This window comes from Monodon monoceros, unplaced genomic scaffold (genome assembly GCF_005190385.1).
Source record: "Monodon monoceros isolate NGI ecotype Baffin Bay Population unplaced genomic scaffold, NGI_Narwhal_1 Super_Scaffold_1, whole genome shotgun sequence".
Classification (NCBI taxonomy): domain Eukaryota; kingdom Metazoa; phylum Chordata; class Mammalia; order Artiodactyla; family Monodontidae; genus Monodon; species Monodon monoceros.
The window spans coordinates 49,705,096-49,724,532 of record NW_021703765.1 but is presented as its reverse complement, the minus strand read 5'-3'; the positions used below and the strand labels follow the sequence as shown (position 1 = coordinate 49,724,532).

At 38.8% G+C, this 19,437-nt stretch overlaps 1 protein-coding gene across 2 annotated transcripts in view; it reads right to left on the bottom strand.

The window, feature by feature from the left end:
* ABHD3 (abhydrolase domain containing 3) overlaps nt 1–19,437 on the bottom strand; it is a 37,990-nt gene that overhangs the window by 12,218 nt on the left and 6,335 nt on the right. For both annotated transcript variants that reach the window (XM_029234306.1, XM_029234314.1), the window contains exon 4: nt 11,037–11,082. In XM_029234306.1, coding sequence (XP_029090139.1) covers nt 11,037–11,082 — 46 coding nt within the window. The remainder of the gene's footprint in view (nt 1–11,036; nt 11,083–19,437) is intronic.

Below are 19,437 nucleotides of genomic sequence, written 5' to 3'. Positions count from 1 at the left end.
GAATGATTAAATTTGTGTCCACAAAACCCTGAGGAAGATCCTATTATTATATTTAGGAAACTGAGTTTTTAATAGAAAACTGAGTTTAGAGAGGTTAAGCAACTCCTGTAAACTCCTGAACAGCTAGTAAGTGACGAAGCTGAGATACTTCCAAAAATACTTTGAGATTAAATGCATTTGAGGGGCACAAATTCAATGTAAAATCTAAACAGAATAATATCTACTACCAGTCTCATTCATAGTGACTGCAGAATTTGTCACAAGAATTCCGGTGAAAAAGATCATCCCTACTTGGCATTTTTACTACACATGAGTTTATTCACACTGCATAGTTTTTAAATTTCTGTATTATTTATAAACAATCACCAACACATACTCTTGTTATGCAGGCTTCAAGTGAAGTATGTGTGTACATGTATGTACATACACACAGAGTTAGGGTATGAGAAAAATGGCCTATGGAAAATTATTAGGATCAGAGAATTTTAGTTCCAGGAAGGACCAGAAATAGCACCTCGTTCCTTATTTACAAGTGGGGAAACTGAGGTTCGGCAAGGTTGAGTAATTTGCCAAAGGTCACAGAGTAGCAGAGCTTGGAGTTTATGTTTGTAACAAGTAAACTACTTCTTGTAAAGCACTAGGGTTCCATGAGATATTTAGTAAGCAAATCAATATCTGGCACGCTCAGACACAGGAGCTTATTTTTCCCTAAATGTTTTTCTCCCAGTGGATTACGTTAAGTTGGGAACTGATAATGCTGGTGTGGATCAAAGCTGCCAGAACTCTGAAACTCAGCGCATCTAGAGGCTCTCCGGCACGATCTGCCGCCTGCCGGCCGCTCCCTTAGCTTCCGTGATGGCTTCGTCCTGTTCTCATCCTGCTGCTGGCTTTCCATTTCCTGTCATTCTCCCCACAACCCCAAATATGAGAATTCATTTCCATAAGTTTTGTCGTAGGCCTGCATCTGCTCATTCTCTGGTCAATACCCAATTCCTGGAGGTCTGGTCTACCTTCACAGCTTTATCAACCACCTCTAAGCAGCGACTAAACCTGAGTCTCCAGTCTCTTCCTTCTTCCTGGGCTCCAGATGCAAATTCCCAAGTTCTAGAAGTAATGTTCTGTCAGTACTTCAAACTCAAAATGTCCCAAAGTAAACTCTTTTATCTCTTTATGAAAACTCCTAATGCTTCTCCTAACTTCCCATTTTTCTATAAATGACATCTACATTTTCTTAGTTAAAACTGTAGGTGACACTGCCTTCTTCCTCTCCCTTAACCCATAGCCAATAAACTTCCAAGACTTGTAGCTTCTTCCTCCCCAGAATCTTTTCAGGAAACACAGGCGAGCCCTTCTTTCCACTCTAGTAAAGGCCCTGGTTCGTTAGATTCTCTCAGAAAGCCCCAAGGACAAGGATGTGAGTGCAAGCGGTTCATTTAGAAGGTGATAGGGGGAATGGGGAGTAGGGGAGTGGTGAGTGAGTGTGAGTCAGAAAGAGTAGGAAGCCAGTAAAGAATGTTACCCAGCTGTTTGTGGCTGTGGACAACTGGGACTGAATCCCCTTGGGGCATTTTGGGAGACTATAGAACAAGGCTCAAAATTATCCCAACCAAGTGGCAAGGGAGCTGGGTTATTTGCCCACCAGTTCGCTTCAGCCACTGGTTGAAGGCAGCTCCTGGAGGATGTTAACTCCCTGGCACTCTGGTCGGCCCTGAGCAGAGGCTCAGCAGGCTTCCATGGCTAGAGAAGGCCCCCAGTCAAAGAGATGGGGGTGCTTGCAGTGGGAAGCCATCAGGTAGGCAAGATGGGAATGGTAAGCACCAAAGGGAAAAAGCTGTGGAAAGGGGGTGGCGCCAGCTGTCTTTGCTCCCAGGCCTTTGTACCTCTCACCTGGACTACCAGGCGATAACCTCTGAACTAGTTAACTGCCAGCCTTTCCTAATCACCATCCATAATCATACATCCCATTCAACGTGAGATTAATCTTCCTGAAGAACACTTCCAGCTCTAATCATGACAGTGTTTCTGATTAAAATTCTTCATTAGCTTTCCATTGTTGACTGAATTAAATCCAAAGTCCTCTGCTAAGGCCCTTCACAATATGCCAAGTAACCTTTCCAGCTTTGCGTTTTACTAGTCCTCCATATGTATGGATTCTGGTCCATGGGACACTGCTGTTCTCTTGCCTGCTAAGTCTCTTAATATCCTTGCCACCTGTGTAAACTTCATCTGCCAAGTGGCCTTCACAGTCAACTCTGCCTGCTGAAATCATGCCTTGAAAAAATTGAATAAATGTCAGACAAAAGGTCAGACTTGGTCCCTGTTCTCCAGGAACTCACAGCCTTTCCCAATTCTACCCCTATTTGTCCCGGCCAGCCTGCTCCCTGCCCTTACTATCTATATGTGAGGCTCTCTCTATTACTATCTTGCTCACCTCTATACAGTCAATAAATACTTGTTGAATTGAATGGAAACACACAGGATTGAAAGTGAGATGACCTGATTAGTAACTTCTGATATGCAAACCTACGTGGTTATACCACACAACCTCTTGCTACTTGATGGGCTCCAACAGGGAACATCATATGCCTTCTTTCTTCATAGGACTTGAGTCCCATTAAAGAAAGAATTCACCTAGGATACACAGCAAAGACACTTATGGGGGTAATACATTGAATTGGTAGGCCTGGCAGAAATTTTCCTCAGGTTTGAAGACATAACTTTATAGCATCTTTTTATTTTATTTCATTTTATTTTATTGGCTGCATTGGGGTCTTCGTAGCTGCGCACGGGATTTCTCTAGTTGCAGTGAATAGGGGCTACTCTTCATTGTGGTGTGCAGGCTTCTCATTGCGGTGGCTCCTCTCGTTGCGGAGCACGGGCTCTAGGCGCGTGGGGTTCAGTAGTTGTGGCGCTCGGGCTCAGTAGTTGTGGTGCACGGGCTTAGTTGCTCTGTGGCATGTGGGATCTTCCTGGACCAGGGATTGAACCCATGTCCCCTGCATTGGCAGGCGGATTCTTAACCACTGCGCCACCAGGGAAGCCCCTATAGCATCTTTTTAGATTAAAAATAATGTTAGTTAATTCTCAGTTGCTAGGGCTGCTAATACCACCAGCAACTATCCTCTTATTTCATACTTCCAGAACAGAGGTAAAGTAAGCCGCATCTAATCCCTAAAGGGAGGAAGGAAGACCTGGCAGGATTCAGCTGGGTGATGAAAGCTCCTTTTAGAGTGAGAAAAGGATGGGAAAGGTGTTCTTGAAAAATGCAGAAAATCTAAAGGATAGGTAACCTTCAGCAGACGTTTGGGCATAAATAATGGGTTGGCCAAAAAGTTCATTCTTGTTTTTCCATAAGATGTAACAGACAAACCCGAACGAACTTTTTGACCAACCCAATATTTTATGTTAGAATAATTTGACAATAATTACAAACCAAGATTGTTCAAATTGTTCAACTGCAACTGCGATCAGAGAGAAACAATAGTAATTTGTTAAATGGCTTTTTAGAGGTTACTTTTTAAAAAGCATGGAAGAGAATGATGAAGTAAAATTAATTCTAATTATACATAATAGGTGAGAAAAGAATAAAGCATATATTTTATATTTATCTATGAACTACATCTAATTTATCCTTAATCAACTTCCAAAACGTAGACAAACCGGTTTCTCCTTATTCTGAAAGAGAATTTTCTTGTCCTGATTTAGAAGTCATTTGTATTAAAATGCAAATTTCGTTAAAAATTTTTTGGGAGGGTATAGAAACAAATTAAAATTCACCCTGTTAATCAGGTAGCCTGACTTTCCCTAGCTATTCTGGGAGCAGATTAATTTGCTAATCTGCAGAAAAAGCCATAACCCAGGACCCTTCTCTCAATACCTGCCACACATCCAATACTGAAGAAGGCCAGCTCGTAAAAAGATTTCAGTTTTCTGTCCAGAAAAAAATAAAACTGAAAAAGGCACACAAATGTCTTTTTAAAAATCACTTAAATTTCACATTTACTTTATTGTAATGTCTTGATAAACATCAAGAGCTTACAATATTTCATTTTACAGTCTTCTCTCTAGTATTTAACGATCTGTACTCAAATATTTGATAAGATGCTGCTTACATGAACTCTGTGATTCTTGTGTGAATGTAGGCTACCCCAAAAGGAATAATACTTTTATAATAGGGCGAATTATGCTTTTTAACCGCTCTCTACAGTGTGTTTTTGTTGTTGTGTTGTTTTGCTTTCATTCCACCCACTCCCAGTCCAGTACCTAATGAGCTACCTAAATCATTCTTAGAAAAATTGATCTTATTTTTGGAAACTGAGTTTGTTAAACAAAGAGTCAGAGAAAACAAATGTACGTGCATGTGTAAATAAAACCAGCACTTTAATGAATAATCATTTCGCCTACATTGATAGGCATATAAAATGACCAGGTATCCAAATCTGCCTGAGAATTTGTTAATTATTTAAAGTAACCAACCACAAAACAAAGGGCCCCAAGAAATATCCTGGCCAATGCTGGGGCCAAGATAGCCTATATGCCGTGTTCCTGCTAACGTTCTGGATAGCCATGGCGCATGCTTATGCAGTCATGCTACAAAGCGACACTGATAAATGAGCACAGTCTGTTAGTGGCTTAGAGCCTGTCAGCCAGGCAGGCAGGAGTTCTCAGGCCAGGGTCCTAGGAAGCCTGGGACTACCCACCACCTCAGCCCTGCCTGCAGACTAGACTCACCGGGGAGTTTTAGGACAAACACAGGCACCTGGACTCCAGCCCAGGCCAAATGAATCAGAATCTTTGGGGGATGGCATCCAGGGATCAGTACTTTTTCAAAGCTTCCCAGAGGCTTTTACTGTGCAGTCAGGGCTGAGAACCAACTGCTCGAAGAGAATAAAGAAACAGGGTGAGACCTGAGCCAAGAGAGGAGGAGGCTGCACTGACAAGAATGACAAAACCTACCTAGAGTCACTTGGGAAGAGGGAAGTCTAGTTCTATGGGGATTCCCTGCAGTGCACAGAGAAGTATTGCTAAACATCTCATGGCATAAAGGAACACCTGGCACAGCTGAAGCCTTCGATGAATGGTAGCTAGCTATTACACTGTTGCTATTCCTAAAATTATCATTGTTATTCCTAAAAAATATACTATTCCTCAAATTCTTTATTTACTTAAACATTCTTTTTATTTAAAAATTGTTTAAATATAGAGAATTGCACAATCTTTTGCATACCCACCACTTACAGCAGTTGATGTTACTGAACTGGACTTACCAGTGTTAGAAGAAAATTCTATACGATTCAATGAATTCATATCCACATCTGGCTTACAACCTTCCTGGGTTGTTCTGATGGGTAGAGGGAGGAGGGAGAGGTTATTTGGGGGAGCATTCAGGAAAGGGCAGACTTGGGTGGGACACAGTGGTGTTCAGTAAGAAGATACTGAGTCTGGGAAAGGCAGTGCCTGAAGGTGAAAGTCTGACAACTGAACCGTGCTTTGGCTGGCCATGCGCTATATGCCCCTCCTCCCTCAGACCATTACAGTCCTTAATCCCTTGTGAATGCCCCCTTCAGAAAACAGGGCCCAGGAGGGGAAAGAGCCCTACATCCCTCCTACCCCATTAGCTTCCGAGGTGGAAAAGCTCAGTAGGAAACAAGAGCAGATTTCTCAAGATCTGAGTCCTTAAATAACCACCCGAGGCATTGGAGATTGAGGCAAGATCCCTCTCTTTGAAAACCCTCTTTATCTCTACCCTCTTTTCCGCCTGACTTGACTTAAAGCCAGAGCTGCAACGTAAAGACATTGGACAGTCTAAGTTCATGTCCTAAGACCACTAATCAGCTTTATGACGTCAAGCCTGTCACCCCACTTCTCCAGCGGTGTCCTCATCTACTAAATGAGGTTTTTAGGATTAGAGGATCCCTGAAGCAGAGCTACTTAAAGTGCCAGTCCAGGGTGAGATAAGGGGCTGGCATCAGAATATAAATCAGCACGCTGCTTCTCTCACCAAGAGAGTATTTCTGTGAGAAAAAAAATAATCCGCTCACCTCAGCAGCGTGCTCAGAGCCGAAGTTGGCTTACGTTCTCTCGCAGCCCCTCATACTGTCAGGGATTGTGTCAGATAGTTTGAGAAGTGAAAGTTGGCTGACAAACCGCATTTGGAGCAGCACCGCTTTAAAGTATTTTCTGGCTTCTGCTCCACTGTTGCCCCCCCCACCCCGACCCCTCACCAGCTCTAACTTGAACGGGAAAGTACCTGATGGAGGCTTTTCTTTTTAACAGCTTTATGAGACATGATTCACATAGCATACAATTCACCCATTTAAGATATACAATTCAGTGTGTGTGTGTGTGTGTGTGTGTGTGTGTGTGTGTGTGTGTGTGTTTTAGTATATTCAGAGTTGTACAACTATCACAATTTTAGAACATTTTCATCACCCCCAAAAGAAACCTTCCACCATTAGCAGTCAGTCACCCCACCTCCCTCCGCCCGAGGCAACAACTAATCTTTCTTCCCATCTCTACAGATTTGCCTATTCAGAATATTTCGTACAAATGAAATTACACAATATGTGAGCTTTTGTCTGGTCTCTTTCACTTAGCATAATGTTCTCAAGGTTCATCCGTATTGTAGCATGTGTCAGTACTTTATTCCATTTAAAATGCTGAAAAACATTCCATGGCATGGCTGTACTACATTTTATTTATCCATTTGTCCATTAATGGACATCCTGATTCCTTCCATCTTTTGGTTATTATGAATAATGATGCTACAAGTAAGTGTGTACAAGTTATTGTATGAACATATATTTTCATTTGTCGGGTATATACCTAGGAGTGGAATTGCTGCATCATACGGCAACTCAATGTTAAGTTTTTGAGAAACTGCCAGAGTATTTTCCAAAGTGGCTAGGAGAGTTTTCTGGTTGGGTTTAGGGACATAGAAGTCTGCAAGATCCTATAAACAAAAGGAGAGGGACCCTTGTGTAACGCTCAACAAACTCAGGTTTGGCTGAGTTCTTTGTAGATTATCATTCCTAAACTAAGCTGGAAACATGACAGTTCACAAAGTAATCATTAATATTAGGGAGTTTGTGGATAAATTGGATTCCTGGATTCCTGGTCTTGAAAACCAATCTGCAGAGAGCAAGAAAAGGTACCATTGGGACTTCCCTGGTGGCTCAGTGGTTAAGACTCCACACACCCAATGCAGGGGGACTAGGTTTGATCCCTGGTCAGGAAACTAGATCCCATATCCATGCTGCAACTAAGAGTTCGCATGCCACAACTAAGGAGACGGTGAGCCACAACTAGGGAGCCCATGTGCCACAACTAAGGAGCCCGCCTGCCACAACTAAGACCCAGTGCAACCAAATAAATTAATATTAAAAAAATAAATAAAAGCACCGTCTACTTCGAGGGCTCCAAGAACCCTGCAGGAGTATCTGAGGATCAGTCTACTGAGACTAGGACTCTCTGTCTTCTACAGCTCAGAGCCCCAGAAAGGGCAACATGCAGGCTTCTCATTTCCTAGTGAGCAAGGCTTCTGGCTTTCTCTCAATCCTGCAATGACTAATTGGAAATGAGGACAATGTGGTGGTGGAAATTTTCTACTTTCTTATTCTGCTCTGCAGGAGCCATAGTAATCCCTATAAATTCTAAGTATATCACCAACATATTTCAGCAAATCTTTTACTTTTGCATTTCTTCCACTCCTAGGAGAACTGCTTACCCTAAATTCCATTTAACCTTTACTAGCTCTTTTGGGTTAATTTCAGTTAGAATCGGTTCCTTCCTGTTTGGTCTTTGCTGATTCATCTTTTATCCTTTTTTATGCCTACCCTAAGGTCTTACTTACTCTGGGTCTGAGCTACATTAAATCCTTTCTGGAACAAGGTAAGGTATAAATACTCATAGAGTTACTCTAGTCTGAAACAGTAACTGTTTATAGCTCTAAGGCAGAAAGAAGGACTATCAAGGGATCTAAATATCAAACCTAGCTCTAATAATCAATATTGGCATCTCATTTTTGTGATCCATTAGGTTACAAGAAGTATATAGTAAATTATAATTCATTTACTCCCTTTAATTTCTTTTCAAAAACAGTTATTCTAAAAGGATATAATTATGTTTTAGTCATTTGCTATCCTGATTTTTTCTTAAGTTAGATGGCATTAGCCTTTATGATACAGATATTTGCTGGAGGTACCAGTTCATCAGAATTCAACCCGATGCACTGTATAAGACGCCAGAGATCAAGCTACTCTTATCCTCTCACTTAGAACTCAGTGAATTCTTTAAAAGTTAAAAAAATTTTTTTTATCTAATTACCATCCCTTTGTAAAATCTCCCAAAAGTGTTCTTGAAGATTTTTTAAAAATCTATGCAAGTTTATGGGTAAAAGTTACTGGGTTGCTGCATTCTTTCAAAGTAAATTTCCAATTAACTTTAAATGCTCAGGGTGGAAAGTTTTTCAAGCTTCCTCCTCCTCTTTTTCTCTCCTCCTTCCTATTTGTTGTGTTCTAAGAGTCTATCCTTTGCTCTACCAATGGTTCCTAAGCGATCTCACCCACTCCTGACCTCCTGGTTCCACTGCGTACCAATAATCCATTCCTTTCTCCAGCCTGTATGTCTCTTCTGAGGTCCAGTCTAGTACATCCAACTGTTTATGAAAAATTTCCACCTGGATGACCTAAAAGCACCCTCAATATCTAAAACTGAATTTGTTATTTTGATGACACCAAAAGCTTGTAAATTCTCCTAAATTTCCTATTTCAGCAAATATTACCTTTCACCGTATTAGCCTTTTACAAGTCAGCAAAACTAGACATGCCAACCTTGACTCCCGTCTCTTCACTTCCCACCATACTATTCTTTCTGCCCCATGAATACCCCTCATTTTTGTTCTCTCCCCTTCCTCTCCCCCACCTCTGCGTTCACACTCTGGATAGGTCTTTAATAACTGCCTTCTAACAGATTTCCCAGCCTCCAGCCTCCTTCCCCTCCATCACTTTTCTGCCATGGTTCTCCTTCTAAAACATGACCATGACCAAGGTATTTTATATGTCAATTATACCTCAATAAAACCAAACTTAAAAAAAAAAAAAGTCAATGGTTCAATACTAGGTTCCTTGGAATTCTACACATGACTCTTCAAAATCTGGCCCTACCCTTCTGGGAGAATTCCTATCACTTCCTGAGTAATGAGAGGGAGCACAGTATAATGGTCAAGAACATAAGCACATAGTCAGCCTACCTGGGTCTGAATCCTGGCTCTGAATTTCTCAGTGAGAGCAAGTTCTTAACCTATTTGTCCCTCATTTTCTTCATCTGGAAAATGGGGATGATGGTGGCTACACTTACCTAAATCACCGGGTTGTTTCTATTGCTGAACATCGAGTACAAAAAGACATAATGATATATTCTACGGACTCAATAAACATTAGATAAAATGATCATCATTTTTATCCCTCCACAAATAAGTACTTGCTACTACGCTCTTTAATACCTTGCTTTTCATGCTGAGAAAGCTCCTCTATCCCCTCTGCTGGTTCAATACCATAGCCTTCAAGACCCAACTCAAATTCACCTCCACTGCGATATTCTGCCGCCTTCCCTGGGGCAGTTAGTTACTCCTTCCCTCTATGCTCTGTAGCCTTAATAAACCTTCCTGTGGTCACACTGTATTGTGTATATTTTTATGTATCTGACCATCTCCTGAAACTTAAGTTAAAGCTCCTAAGTAAGGGTTCAGGTTGTGTGTAATAATGTGTGCACTCCTCACTCTATTGCCTTGTACAGTGCCTGATTTAGTAGGCATGCAACACAGCTTTGCTGAATGAACAGATCGTTATCTCTCACTTTATGGAACCGAATGGATTTTACTTTGCAGCATGTTATTTTCTTGAGAGCCTCAGATCATGTCTTCCCCATCTTTGTGTCCTGGAAGCACCTAGAAGGACACACAGCAGACAAGAGCTGCACAAAAACAATTTGCTTAGTCCAGAGCCAGAGTGACAAGTTCAAATCTTTCCCTTTAGAATACCTACCACCTGTCTACAAGATTCCTAAAGGGCCGGACTAAGTAAGGAAATGTGAACCTTCACCTTCACGAGGCGCTTGAGTGAGACCGTAAACACTTTATAACTTTAGCTTTCGAAATCATGTTGCTCTTGATCCTCTCCAGGACTTAACTTACTATAAAGGAAAGTGCAAGAGCTCTTTTCTTTTTTTTTTCCCAAATTCTCATAATGTACTGACACAGTGACATGATTGTAAATTTTTATTTCCATCATGACTTAATTATTTATAGTCTTAATATCATTCTCTATCAATGACCCAGAAAAAAAGTTTCTTTCTATTCTGATAGAATTGCCTTTGACCTGTGAAAGTGGTGAGGGACTAACAGTTGAAAAGCTTCAAGAAAATTTCAGTGGGTATAATATTTCTCATTCCAACTCACAGGTTAACATCAGATAGAGTGATGATTTTCCAAGAGATGAAAGGACTTCTATCCTAGCAAAAACTTTAGGGGTTAGAGGGAAAAAAAGCTGATTTAAAATAATATTTCCTCCATGTAAACTGTGGCAGGCAAATAGGCATATAACATGCAGTCAGTCCATTTCATGACGACAGTAAATTTCTTAATTAAAAATGTATTACTGTAGTGGTTAATTTTTTTGTACCAGTTAATTTTTAAAGAAAATATGTTTTGCATTAAAAATGATGTAGATAAATATATATTGATGCTAAAATATGGTAAGTATAAAAGTTAAGTTATAAAATAAAGCCTTAATTTAAAAAATAGAAATATATTACATTTTAAAATTTAAATATAAGATCTGGATGAACATAGACTAAGGGGATTCCCCTGGTCATATAATTATGGGTTTCCTTTTTTTTCTTATCCATATATTTCCACAATGAACTTGTATTGTTTACATAATAAGCTATCTTAAATAAAAAGGAATATGTTTTTGTTATAAAACTGGAAATGATTCTTTTAAAAATTAAGCTGTTGTGATTAATTTAAATTTACTTACCAAGAGATTCTCCCCTGCCACTCCTCTGTTGTTAAAAACCACACATCTAAAAACCAGGAAAGTAATTTTTGTTATTTTTACACATGATTCTTACAATATAATATAAAAATCATCTTATTGGCACTGTTTTAGAGCATGAAAGGTTCTTAAAAATCTGTTCCAAAGAAATGAGGATGCTTGATAATTTCATTAAATGCACTAAAATACATTTCTAGTTCTCTAAATTCAGCATGTAGGTTCAAACCAGAAAACTGTGTATCAAAGTGATGTTAAATTTTCCTACCAAAAGCAGAATTTTTACAACTACTTCCTATGTATATGTGTAGGCCTCCAATAAGTATTATTAAAACAATTCTGAATACAAGTCAAACTTAAATGTTTTTGCCTCAAATTAAAAAAAATATGTCCTCTACCTATTCTATTTGCAACATTAATAAGCATCTATTCCTATCCTGAGAAACAGCTCTTGTTCCCTCAAGGCTCGGCAAACACAGACACTGGAATTTTACCTGCGTTGAAAACATCACTACAGGTAGAGCTGCAAGGAGCATGGTATCTGGGTTGGAAGGTTGGGCCCCCACTATGCTACTGCTTGGTGTTCAGCTGACCTAGGGGAGGAAAGACTAGCTGTGTGTCCTATAATGCCGTTTGCCTCTCCTAGGTCAATGGTCATACGTAAAGGGCTTTAGAGCAGTGCTGGCTCACAGTAAGTACACAACGACAGTTAGCTAATTAGTAGCAATGGTAGTTGCAGCACAATGCTAACCTTTACACAGTCATTCTGCACTGACAAAACTTTCCGGCAACCATAATATGTATCCCAGATATGTATTTTTGCCATCCTCAAACAAAATCCTGACTTGTGTCTGCATGGGTTCTTTTTGATTTAGTGAATCTATATTCATGTCAATTAAAATTCATTTTGTTTTGTCTATCTACTTAGCTAATCAATCAAGACCATTTAAGGTTCTAATTTAACCCCTCCCCTTTTTGTATTTAAAGCATTTATTATCTTTATTTTCATGATGTATTTAACACAGAAGAAATAAATACAAAAAGCCTGTAATTAAGAATATATGTGACAGGGCTTCCATGGTGGCGCAGTGGTTAAGAATCCACCTGCCAATGTAGAGGACACAGGTTCGAGCCCTGGTCCAGGAAGATCCCATATGCCGTGGAGCAACTAAGCCCGCAAGCCACAACTGCTGAAGCCCGCATGCCACAACTACTGAACCCCGTGCACCTAGAGCCCGTGCTCCACAACAAGAGAAGCCACCGCAATGAAAAGCCCTCGCACCACAATGAAGAGTAGCCCCCGCTCGCCGCAACTAGAGAAAGCCCGCACATAGCAACAAAGACCCAACGCAGCCAAAAAAAAAATAATAATAATAATTAATTAATTAAATCTATTAAAAAAAAAAGAAGAAAAATGTTCTAATATCTCAGAAATTTGATTTGAGAAAAGGCTAGAAATATTGCATTTTATTGACTAGTCAGAGAAAGATTTTAAATATACTATAAAAACATGCAGAAAAGTTAGGTAGGGTCAGTTAGTCTTTAATCTTTTCTTGCTAAAAAGAATGGCAAGACACAGCCACTTGTATTTACTTGCATAAGCTCCTAAGTAACAGGAATCAGGGCTAAAGTTAGTTGTGACCTTGAACCTCGAAGCTTCCCGTCATTCAGAAAAGAACCACTTTCAAAGTGCAAACACTACATAAGGATAAAAATGGCTTCTGGGGCAAGATACCATCATGTGACTGCCCCTGAGAGAAGGGAACAGAATTAGTGAGGGGAGAGAAAACGATGATCTGCAAACTCAGGAAAAAGCAGCCTATACATCTGGGATTTTCTTCCAAATTACAGACTGGGATGTTTGTAACTTTCCTTTCGGCAAAAGTGGAACACAGCTCTGCTATCTCTTGCTAGAGGAGAAACTGTACTGAAGTCTCCATAGGTCTTTGTTTCTGACAATGTTCAATCAGTAACTGTCATCACTGTATATACCTCTAGCCTTGGGAATGAGGCAGAGAAATAAGGGAGGATGAAGCAGAGAGCAGCTATGGAGGGAGGCAGAATGACGGCTGCCCTTTGGTCCCTTTCTCCCACTCCAGTTGGCGACAAGCAATTAGCTGCTTTCGTTTAACCCCTTTTCTGCCCTGACCGTCATCAGGGGACACTTGACACTTCAGTAAAACGAAAAGAGCAGGCTGTGAAACACCTACTATTCCTAAGACATTTGATAAGCCCCTCTTAACTTTATAACAGCTCTCTCCAAATAAGTTTTACAGTTTCTCCCAAACAATTTTAAAGGGTATGTCTAGGAGGGAAATTGTTCTGCAAAATTTATTTTTCCTACATATTTTAACTATTTAAATTTTCCTCTCAAAACAGGGAAAATATAAATACAGAGAGGAAATACTAAATAAAAATCTGATATTGAGAAATTCTTATGACAACAGAACACGTTAATTAGGAAAGCAGATGATTTTCACTTAATGAAGGTTAAATAAGAGGCAGAGAGCTACCCACAGCACAGGATTTCTCAACCTTGGGCACTACGGACATTTTGGATCAAATACTTCTTTGTAGTAGGGCTGTTGAGAACCACTTGTTTGAGAACCACTGTTACAGTGAAATGGGACAGATAACCTTGAGTCTGCTCAAGCCCAGTGATCTACCAGAATAAAGGGATTTTATCATACAACTTTAAAAATTTTCCAGTTCTAAGATTCCACAAGTCTTTGAGTCTATGAATAGAAATAATAATCAGCAAAGGATGGAGTGAGAGGAATATTCAGAGATCACTATGCTGATTTTAGATAATAACAACAGATAATACTTACTAGTGTTTACTACGTGCCAGATTGTCTTCTAGGCCTTTTACATGAATATTAATATTAGAATGACTCATTCATTCAAAAATTTATTAAACAGATTAGTTACTGAATTAAAGATTGAGTTAGTGCTTGTAGGAGAAAAAGAAAATAAAAATATAAGGTTCCTGGCCTCAAGAAGAGTATAATCTAATTAGGTTGAAAATAAATGCATTATACTTTCAGATGAGTGACCACAACAAAAGTGATATCACAAGGCAGTATGTGATTCAATGTCCAACGAGTGGTATAGATAATAAAGCTTTATGAGGTTAGGATTGGCAAAATTCATTAGGAAAGGTTCATGAAAAAGGCAGATAGATCTCATGCTGAGACTCAGAAAATGGTAAAGATTTCAGCAGAAGGAAAATGTGAGATATAATATGGGCTGAAGGGAGCAATGTGAGCAAAGATATAAGGTAGGAATGTATAAAAGTTTCTGAGGGATGAGAAAATACATCATTTTAGCTGAAACATGACTACATAGTAGGATAACGATAGAAAATAAAGATGGAAAAATAGGTTAGCATCAAAATAGGCATAGGGTTCAGAATGACAGGTTAAGGAAAGATGACAAGGAAGTTCTGCTTCCAGAAATGTCATGGTAGCTCCTACTGGGCCAACCCTTCTATAGAATAAAAAAGAAGTGCTTGCTAAATTATAAAGGCGATGGAGAACAACCAAAGCAGGCAGAAACTAAATGGGAGTTGACACTTGGAAGAAAAAAATGGCATTGGGTGAGTTTCTTTTCACAGCTTTTTGTCTGAGGGGAGGCACCAGCTGGTATTACTCAGTAATGGATAAAGGTCAGGTAGAAATGTTCAATCTCATGGGCTTGAAAACCAGAAAACAGAGTTTGATGCAACTATAAAAGTTAGAGAAACGGGGAAATCTCAGAAAAGAGAGAGATATAGAGGCAGAGTCCTAAATTCTGGATTTAAAAAATGGGCACAAAGTCTGACCGAGCCTTCTGTGATGTAGCCTCTAAGCAGTCCAATTAAGGATGAAAAACTGGACAGAGATTTCAGCTGCTGTCTACTACAGAGGGGACAGAGTTTGAATTTGAGTTTACCCAAATTGTCTGCCTGATAAACAAAAACCAGTCATTAGAAAATATATAGAAACTCTTTAAAAAATATATAATAGAATTCAGAGTCTCTACAATGGATCATTCAAACTGTCCAGAACAAAATCTAAAATTACTAGACCATGAAGAAACAGAAAAAACATGACCCATACTCAAGAGATAAGATAATCAATGTAACTGATCCTGAGACAGTCCAGGTGTTAGAATTAATAGGTGAGGATTTAAAGCAGCTATTATAACTATACTCAAGGACACAGAAGAAAATAAGCTTGTAATGAATTTTTTTAAAAAAAGGAAATAGCAGAGGAATAAAACCTATCAAAAATGGAAAATCTAGATTAAAAAAATACAATATCTAAAATAAAAAGTTCACTGGATTTGCAAATTGCCGTTCCAATCTCAAGATGAGAGAGAAAAAAAGATTGAAAAAAATGAGTAGAACTTCATTGATTTTGGGTATATTATCAATCTAACATACATGTAATTTTGGTCCCAGAAAGAGAGGAGAGAATAGGGCAGAAAAAATATGTGAAGAAATAACGGCCAAAATTTTTGCAAATTTGATAAAAAGACACAACTCATCGACTCAAAAAGAGAGAGAAAAGGGAAAGGGGAATGAGGGAATCAAAAATCAGAAAACAAATACTAAAATGATAAACTTTATATCTACCATATCAATAATGACATTAAATGTGATTGAACTAAAAACTCTAATTAAAAGGCAGAAATTGTCAGACTGGATAAAACCTTCAGGACCCAACTATATGCTGTCTACAAGCAATACATTTTAAATATAAACACAGATATTTTGAAAGATAACATATAAAAAAGATATATCACATAAACGGTAAGCATAAGAAGGCTGGAGTGGCTACAGTAACATCAGATTGATATCACAACCAGAGATAAAGAAGGACATTTCATAATGACATAAGAGTTCATTCATAGGAAGATTAACAATCATCAATGTATATGTGAGTAATAACAGAGTTTCCAAATACACGAAGCAAAAATGGACAGAATTAAATGGAATCATAGAAAATCCACAATCATAGTTGATTTTTTTTTTCATAGTTGATTTTAACAACTTTCCATCAATGAGACAAAAAAATTAATAAAGGTATAAAGTGTATCAATAACACTATCAACTGTCTTAACCTAATTTACATTTATATAACACTACATCCAACAGCATAATACACATTCTTTTTAAAAAATGATAATACCTGAACATTTCCAACCTCACTAAGGTCATAAAGGCATTATGACAGATAAACATAATTCATGTACCTTCTTCTAGAATATGAAGCATCAGAAATCAAACACATAGTTAACAAGAATACATTACTGACTGTATTAATAGCCAACTCCTGATTATCACATGGTAATGGAGAACACTGAAAGTTACATTCATAATTCAAGAACCTCATTCTCTCATTCTCTTGTTTCAACTCTTTCCCTATAAAATCTATTCCCTGAGTAGGAAACATGACTTATTTGCCTGTCCTGTCTTGAATTTTCCTCATAAAACTGAGTCCTATGATATTACAGGTCTACATTATCCTGATAGGCAACAATCATGGGATTTGAGGAGCTAGTTGTTCCCAAGTTAGGAGCCTGAGACGACTAAGCGTGTAAAAAAGTAGTAAAGGAGAGTTTTCAAAAATGACCAAGTTTTCAAATAGCTTAACAGAAATCATACATTTTTCTGCAGCAAGGCTGTACAGGTGAACCTTAACCCTGTCACACACTGTCTAATTTTGGTGAAATTACTAACACTGTAGTTCTGTTTTTGGTTGGTAAAATGGGGATAATAATACATATCTTGGAATTGAGTACATATTAAATAAGATAACCTGTGTATAGCACCTAGCATGGGGCCTATCATGCAGCAGGCACTCAACTAAGCTAAATTTAATTATAGTAAACAAAAATGGCAATTCTAATTATTTTTTGCTGATCATAAGCTCTAAGTGGCCCTATGAATTTAAAACAAAAAAAGACCAACAAGTTAATATTTAATTAAATGCAATTTATTAGGCATAATATTTCAAAACCAGTGGCCACAAGGGGAAAAAGAGTCAAAGTTATCTTTGATGTGAGGAAGCTAAAAACCTTATTATACAATTAACATCAAGAGTTCTCTTTCAGCAATCTCTTAAAACATTTTACCGGAATCTTTTTTTTCCCGTTAGCTCTCTCATTTTCCCTAACATTTACTCAGTTGCTTTCTGATGTTCTCATATTTTATCTTACTTATTTGAATTCTAGCTAGGTCTCTTTGGTATTTCTGTACCTTCTGTTAACTTAAGACCCAGTTGAACTAACCTACAGAAAACCCTATTTAAGAACAAATAGTTCATACTAATTATATGAACTAATAGGAATTATTCCAGTGTCACAGATCACTGCTGGCAACTTTATTTTCCAAAACTGAGTCAGAGACATGTATGTGTTCCAGGATGCAGATTCCAGCGGCCGCTCCAACTTAGCAAGGCATTACCCTCCTTCTCCCTGTTCCACCCGCTGCCTGGCCAAGCACCCTGCTATCTCTGGGCCCTCCTGGGATGGTTTCTCACCTGGTAGTAGGGCTGAGACAGTAAGTACCTCACTTCCATCTGACCAGACTAAAAGAGCAAGGCTCTTTTCTAAGCCAGACAATGGCCTGACTCACTCCTTTAACTTTCATAGCTTAATACTTTAAAAAATGTTCATCATGGGCTAAGCTTCTTCATATACATTACATACAATCCGTATAACCCTATGAAGTATAGTTATCTGTACAGATGAGAAAATTGAGGGACAGAGTGACTAAATAATTCATCCCTGGATACACAGGTAGTATGTAACAGAGTTGGGATCTGAATCAGGCAGATCTGACTCAGTGATCCACTTAACTAGCTCACTACGCTGCCTAAACTAGTGACATTAAAGTCTCTTTTTCCAAAGAGGATGGGTGCTCTGAACATAGGGTGCCCTTTGAGTGCATGCCAGCTCTGATAAAAAGAGCTTTGTCCCTGAAAGTTTGTCAATTAAGGTATCATTTTATAGCGGAACATCCAGCAGCTCTATTCCCTAGAGAATAGGATCACTTGTCGGTATCCACCATAACTTTTTCCAGAAATGCCATGAAATAAGCTAAGTTCTTCATTCAGTGCTTTCTAACATTTAGCATTATTTCATCTACCCAGTCTCATGAATAATCAGTTAACTGACTCATTCTCAAAACTTTAAAAATCAAATTATTTTAACAACAAATGATAAAAATACTTTGAGATAAAAACATTCTGGTGTTAATTTTAAATGACATCTTATCTAAGATACTGCTTTTAGATTGGAGAGTAGTCAAAACTTGTCTTTTTTGTTTCACTGCCTGATTTTCCTTAGTTCAACCTCCCCTTCCTTCCTCCCTCAGGAAGAGTCTTTGGATGACCCTCCAATGTACTCCTAATGCTTCAGGAAATGCTAAACGTCACCTAAAGCTTAGTCTCCACTGGTGCTACTTCCTCTAAATAAAAAATGTGTAGGCCCAAACTCCAAACTGGAAAGGGATGGAACATTTAAAAGTAGTCAAATTTAACCTCTTTAAAATCATCTCCCACTTCAAGTCTCTCAGAAAGATAAATTATGGAGCCCAATAGTGGGCTCTGCAGTGAAGGATAGGAGATCTTGATCCTATCAAACCACAGAAGAAAATCAGTGCTTTCTAAGTATTTTTTGTAAATGTGGCAAGAATGAAATTTCTTGAAACATAAGCCTACAATCTTGACAAATTCCTCAGTTGATCCCTTTGCCCTCTTCTGCTGTTTCTCTCCTTTCTCTGTCAAAACTTAACAAATGTGTGACCTAGGAATTCCCTGGAGGTCCAGTGGTAAGGACTCTCTCTGCGTTTCCACTTTAGGAGGCCCAGGTTCCAATCCTGCAAGCTGTACAGCAAAAAAAAAAAAAAAAAAACAAAACCCAAAACAAACAAACAAAAAATGTGTGACCCACTCCTGCTCTTGTCTCCTGAGGTCTCCTGAGGTCATCTTTGCTGTAGCAGTTGGGCTTCCTTCCTCCTGCTCTAATGAATCTTCTCAAATTGTGCTTTATCCACCCTCATTCTCCTTGCCCTTTCGTTTGCATCTGACCCTGCTGACCTATTTCTTCTCTCTGTAAAATGTCTCGCTTGCTTCTGATAGTCCAGAATCCTGGCACTTGCAACACTCTGACCAGTCAGTGCTTGAGACTGTCAGTTATCTCCCAATATCCACCCTCCCCTTTTTTCCTCAGTAACAGAATCCCCCAATTTCAATTGGGTACATGGCTGCCCAAAATAAAGATTTACTTCCAAACCTCCCTTCCAGCTAAGGAAGAGCAGGCCCAGGTGACAAAAGCAAAACCGGTACGCATACTTGCTGGAAAGCATCCTTAAAGGGAGAGGCTACATTCTCTAGTC